The sequence below is a fragment of the Anguilla anguilla genome, chromosome 4, assembly GCF_013347855.1.
Source record: "Anguilla anguilla isolate fAngAng1 chromosome 4, fAngAng1.pri, whole genome shotgun sequence".
In the NCBI taxonomy this organism is placed as follows: Eukaryota; Metazoa; Chordata; class Actinopteri; order Anguilliformes; family Anguillidae; genus Anguilla; species Anguilla anguilla.
The window spans coordinates 9,263,795-9,270,313 of NC_049204.1; the positions used below are offsets into that span (position 1 = coordinate 9,263,795).

Genomic DNA, 6,519 nt, shown 5'->3' on the forward strand with positions numbered 1-6,519 from the left:
GTCCCAGGAGATCTCTGGACAATTGTTCTCATTTAATAAATATTTCCCTGCGGGGCACTGTCACGTTGGAGCGAGCATGAGCTATTTATTAAATTGAGCGTGATTGTTGATGTTCTGAAATGGTTCTTTAAAATATCTATCTTTAATTTTGTATTCATTGATAACATTTTATTTTGTGCAAAGCATATAAAATTTGAACTTATTTTTTAACGAAAATAGCAATGCTTTAAAAAAAACATTTGACCTAAAATAATAAGCTATTAAAACCTATGAAATCTTTGAACATTTATTCATAATTAAAGTGTCATAAAGTAAGAATTCTTTTACATAAATTTTAAATCGCCGTTATGATTATTGATCACAATGCTCAGAAATTGGACACAATGTAATATACAAACTATGAAAATGCACGAAATGGCTCTCATATAAATGAATTCATTTAATTTGTAACGATTATTGTATACGTGCTTAGTTTTGTTTACTTATTCGGGCTTTACTCTCGTGTCTTGTTTGCTGTATTGTTAGGATTTTAACTGGTTTTATTGCAGAGGTTGAAGGTCTATGGTTGTATCCTTTCGCGTAAATGGATTCGTGGAGAGAAGTGAGTAACCCCCTTTTCCTCCCCAATCTTTGTTTATGTAGTAATATACATATTTTCGTAAAGGTATTATGTTGGTCTCTCTGTGCTGATTGGTGCCCAGGTTGGTGAGTGAACGCCCTGCGATTATGTCAGATTGCGTGCAGACCAAACCAGCCCAGCCTTTGAACTTCACCGCTTTTGGCTCTCATTCACCAGCTTTTCCTCATTTCCAAGCCAGGTGGTTTGCAAGGCGAGACACCTCCAGGAAAAACACAAATACTTTCAGACCAATCGACGCCGGGACTTGCACACCTCGGTGGATCTTGCGCGCGTGGCTGTTTTTCCTCGCTTCCTTTCGCGCTGATTCTGAAACTGAAGAATCAAACGCTGGATTTTTATTTATTTATTTTTTCCATATTCTGTACACACTGCTCATTCGATAACTGGTATGAGCAGCGGCTATCTTCAGGACAGGTGAATACATTTTCTGGTTGGTTTAGCAACTCTTATTATTATTGTAAAGAGGACTAAACGTGAGCTCTTAAAATGTCAAAGCCGGTAGATCACATCAAGAGACCCATGAACGCCTTCATGGTTTGGTCCCGGGGCCAGAGGAGAAAAATGGCACAGGAGAATCCCAAAATGCACAACTCAGAAATCAGCAAAAGACTTGGCGCAGAGTGGAAGCTGCTTTCAGAATCTGAGAAGCGACCATATATTGACGAGGCGAAAAGACTGCGAGCACAGCACATGAAAGAACACCCTGACTACAAATACAGACCAAGACGCAAGCCCAAGAATTTACTCAAGAAAGACAGGTACGTCTTTCCCCTTCCCTACCTTGGGGACACGGATCATTTGAAAGGACTTCCTGTATCTGCCACGGACACTCTTCTGGGATCCTCAGAAAAAGCCAGAGCGTTCCTGCCGCCGACATCGGCACCTTACTCTTTCCTCGACCCTAGCCAGTTCAGTTCTAGTGCAATTCAGAAGATGACAGAGATGCCCCACACTTTGGCCACCAGCACTTTGCCATATGCGTCTTCGCTAGGATACCAGAATGGCGCTTTTGGAAGCTTGGGCTGTCCGAGTCAGCACACCCACACTCACCCATCACCGACAAACCCTGGGTACGTCGTACCTTGTAACTGTACTGCCTGGTCAGCGTCGAGTTTACAGCCCCCGGTTGCCTACATACTTTTCCCGGGTATGACCAAAACTGGTATAGACCCCTACTCTTCAGCACATGCAGCTGCTATGTAACGCGAAAAAAATCTAAACAGACTAATTTCTCTTGAATACAGCAATGCATGTAAATAAGGACATCGAGTCAAGAAAAATGATAAAACTAAGTGAAGCCGTGGACTTCTGTTTTAAAGGAAAACGAACTGAAACTTTTTACGATCACAAACAGGACGTTTCTACAAAGACCTCCGCACGGAACTTGGAATACCTGTAAGGCAGGTGCCCTGTGAACTCTAAGAATTGTAAATGTTAAAACGTTTATTAATGGCCACCGACGAGGTGGTCTTTAAGTTTATTTATTATGTGCATTTTGATGCTATGACAAACAATTTTGTTTAATTATTAATATTATAATAATCTTATTTTCAAGACACTTTGGTTTGCACAATTAAGAAGTTCTTGTCTCCTGTAAAATGGAATGATTTTTGGCACTCAGAATTTAAAAGATGATTAGATGAGAATTAGGACCTCTGAGTAAAAAGCGGGATATATTGTTTATATTTATTAAACAGACGCATAAAATTAGATTGTTTATTTAAAATAACAAATGGAAAATTATATACTTTCTATTATTTTCATTTTCATATTTTTTCTGTGGTCCAGTGCTAATAGTAAAACGTTTATTTGATTTTAGAAAGAACTTCAAATATGAAGTCAGGCAGTTAATGTTGTATTTTCATCTGAGAAGGTAATTTAACCTGTCATGTCATGGAAAGGAAATGTATCCAGAAGGATGTTACCTCGTTTCTCTGTTCATTTGCCGAGCAAAGACATTTTGAATAAAGACAATCTGTCTTCAAAAATATATTTTTAAAAAACTTTGTATGATTATATGGTCCCTTAATGTAACTCCACGGAGAGATTACTGGACGAACTAAATGTCTTCAAAAATTGGCTTGTGTTCAGAAATGTACCCAGCTAGATATATTTAAGACTGCATGCATTTTAGATTTGAAAATGCAAATATTCATACTGGAAGTTGACTTCTGGTCATTTACGTTTAGAACATACATTTTACGTGGCTTTTTATAGTTGACATGTGGGCTATATTTTCTAATTTCACAAAAAAACCCAAAAACTAATTAAACAGGTGCGTTCCGAGTTCGTTGGGATTATCCATATTTAACATTTTCACGAGGGGTTAAATTTGTTTATTTAGTTCATCTACTTCAGTGGTTCTCAACTCGGGCCAGAAAGGGCCGGTGTGGGTGCAGGCTTTTGTTCCATTCTACTGTTTGTTGATTCTACTAATCAACCTTTGGAGTCTTTACTAAGGACCTTGATTAGTAGAATCGGGTGTGTAACTGCTTGGTTGGAACAAAAGCCTGCACCCACACCGGCACTTCCTGGCCCGAGTTGAGAACCACTGATCGACTTCATTATAGTCAAAAACGTAATCGTTTTATTATTATTATTATTATTATTTATTTATTTATTTTAGTTTTGCACGATAACGTGCTTGTATGAAATTAGATATAAAGTATTAGAGCAGACAAATACAAGGGAATATTGGTCATATTCCACTAAACAATTGTCGCATTTGACAAACTGTCAGCAAAAGCACAATCCGCCTCGTCGTTATAAAACCGTTTTTATTAGATGGCCTACAGAGAGCAGCGTTCGTCCATCTGTTTCGTGTAAATTGCCCTATGATCAATGCTCTCTGTACACCGCGCACGTGCTTCTAAGTAAGATGTTAGAGTAAAATACATTTAAAAAATTTCATATAACAGGGGATCCGAATAAATAGAAAGCCTCAAAACAACGCCATACATTGCTATTTAAACTGAAACACATAGACGGAAAATCAATTTAAAGTGGAAGTGGTTTAGAAAAGATTAGCCACGCAACATCACAAAACATTTTAAATAGAGGAACAATTATGGTAAGAGGGTTCTCAAGCAGAAATCAAAGCCAAACCATTATTTTCCGTGTAGCTCAATTACAGCGTAAAAGACTGAGGGAGAAAGGTACATCACGGAAAGTTCAGTCTTAGAGAAACTACGCCAAGGATCTCTATATTTGCGTTGGGAAAGCGGCACAACCGATGTAACTGTCTGACATGAACTGTCACTCTCTATTACGATGTAGCCTAGTCGTTCACTATGGAATGTATCATGCCGTTTTCCCCCTCGTTTTACTGTTGTCCATTACTTTTGGTTCCACGCGCACGCCCAAATTGCGACAAAATGTATTCTGAGGCCTGTTAGAAAAGGCCTAGATTACAATAAAACGTTGGACTTCTCGTGTGACCCATTAGCCTGCATACTATGTATTAAACGAATAGCAATGAAATTTGCTCAACTAGAAAACCATCACTGTACATTTACATAAAGTAAACGTGTATGAGATGATCAACGTAAAGATCGGACAGCTAAATCAGGACAATGAAATTGCATTAGGCCTAGCTCCGAATTGAAGCTGCTTTGCTTTATCAAGAGTTGGTTGTCATGTCACTTCCTTCCGTAGTTCAAGTAGCCGATTGTCTCCCGTGCTTTGCTTGCCACATCTATACTTTTGAGCCGGCTCCAAAAAAAACCCCATACACTCCCTTCAGCTGTGTAAGTCTTACTTTTCAAACATAACGACACTAAAATGAACCGATTACTACATTTGATATTTGAATGTGTATACAGGAGTGTTCCCCTGGAGGGATCCCACTCGTCTAACCTGTTTGGTCGCGGCTTAAACGAGTGAGAGTTGTCTTATGTAGGCTGCTAAACTTAATTTGCACAGCGAATCTCAGGAACATTTTTGGAAAAGAAAAACCTTTTGTTCAAAATCATAAGTTGGATTTTTAAAAAAGAATATTATATACATACAGTCACGCATAAACAGAAATTACCCCGTAAAAGTTTCATACTTAATGCATAGTTTAAATAGGCTATACTTCGGCTAGAATACACATATATAGGCCTATATTCCAGTGATACTGTAGAATTTGTCTTCAAACGTCAGTGTTGTGTTTTTTTTCCGGTGAAAAATCTAGATAATATAGATCATTGAGTGAAAGGCCTATAGGTTCAATGTCTAATAAAATATTATCCACATGAACTTTTTTATATTTCACTGGATTTTTCTCATAAGTATAGCCTACTTGCTATAAAGTTTACATGAGCAAGGTATAAGCTATGCAACTGAAAATCCACTGACGAGTTTATAATTATTGTGTGTCGGCCTAAATCAGCGTGCTAGCGCGCATATGCGTTTGCACGTCTGTGTGTGTTGCATTGTCTTAATAAAAGAATACATTTAATTATTTGTTTTCCCTATACTCACATGATCCCTGTCGAATTCTGTATCCCTTCATTCCTTACGGGCGTGACTTGGCTCTTGGAAAGATCAAAGAGGAGAAAATCAGGCTAATTTTCCAAAGACAAAAATAAATCATATTATTATGTAGCATACTATTCGCTTTTGAATAGCCGAACATGAAACAACTTGCTTGTATCGAGTTGGATCGCATACCAATGTTACCGTATTTAAACGGAATATTTACAAAATAAAAGCACAGGGTTTGCTCCCATTTTGATTTATTAATTAAATTTATTTATCAATGTGATTGTTTGTAACTGTGATAACAATTTAAATTGTAGATGGAATGAATTCAAAGGAAACAACCTAGGAAAACAATCGGGTTCAGGCTACAGACAGAGGATTGGAATTCGCCTACTTTCGTCTATTGTCGCTGGGGTAGGGAATGGGATTTGCACACTGAGGTGTAATAGCATTACTGTATTAATTAAAAATTTCATTTCACATCCAGATTGTTTACTTATCTGCCAGGAACATATGCTGGAAGAAGTTAAGATTCTGGATTCTGCACTATTGCCCAAGGTGCAATTCAATATAGGGGAGGGAGGAAGGAGGGGAGGAGACAGGCAGCCTCAGATTTTTATGACAGACTTTGCTCTTATCTGAGGCTATAAATTATGGTGATACTCCATTGAACCATATATGAAGTTTTACATCAGCCCCCCAAAGCATGCAGATTCGACTTTGAAATAGGACAATGATAATTACTTTCAGGACCACTTATATAAAGAATGGTGGTAAAAATGTGTATTTTCTGCAATATTACATTTTGCCTTAGTATGGTATTATGGCCCCTTACTGCACTCGAAATAATACCACTTCAGCTAAACTAATATTTAATTCGTTTACCTGACGTAAACCAGTATTTAAAACCCATGTATAATATCATATATATCGAATGACTGTATCAATACGATGCTGCGTTGTTTTCGTGAACTTAAAAATATTTACATTAAACGTTAATATTCATACTGGATATAATTAGATGCAAATTCATGACCCCTCCGTTTCAATTAATCGGCTGTGATCACATTGCTTACATTGCATCAGCACAGTTTGCATTTACAAATACGTTTATTTAACGTCGAAAACAAAACAAATGGCGCCCGAGAAAATTATGATTTAAAATTATAGACATCCTAAATCTCTCAGTAACTGTGCTTCCGGACGTTTTTATTTGAGCACAACAGAAAGCCAGTGGTTCCAGAGTCGAATTCAATCTTCCTTATCTCCCCGGGACTCCTTTCAGGCTTAGATCAGAGAAAAAGAGAGGATAATTGTTCTTTATTTTATTTAATTTAATATGACAGCCAGTGCTTTCAGGTCATTTATATGCTTAATTTAGTGATAAAAGTCAATGAGGAGGGAACACAAGCCTG

The 6,519-nt window shown here is 37.5% G+C and overlaps 1 protein-coding gene across 1 annotated transcript; it reads left to right on the forward strand.

Annotated features, from left to right (window-relative positions):
• Nucleotides 1-326: 326 nt before the first annotated feature.
• On the forward strand, nucleotides 327-2,630 carry sox14 (SRY-box transcription factor 14). Its single transcript, XM_035412847.1, has one exon. The coding sequence runs from the start codon at nucleotides 1,127-1,129 to the stop codon at nucleotides 1,841-1,843; it is 717 nt and encodes a 238-aa protein (XP_035268738.1). The 5' UTR covers nucleotides 327-1,126; the 3' UTR covers nucleotides 1,844-2,630.
• Nucleotides 2,631-6,519: the final 3,889 nt, after the last annotated feature.

What these genes read in the sequence shown, in the direction of transcription:
- sox14 (XM_035412847.1), top strand. Translation starts at nt 1,127, where the DNA reads ATGTCAAAGCCGGTAGATCACATCAAGAGACCCATGAACGCCTTCATG.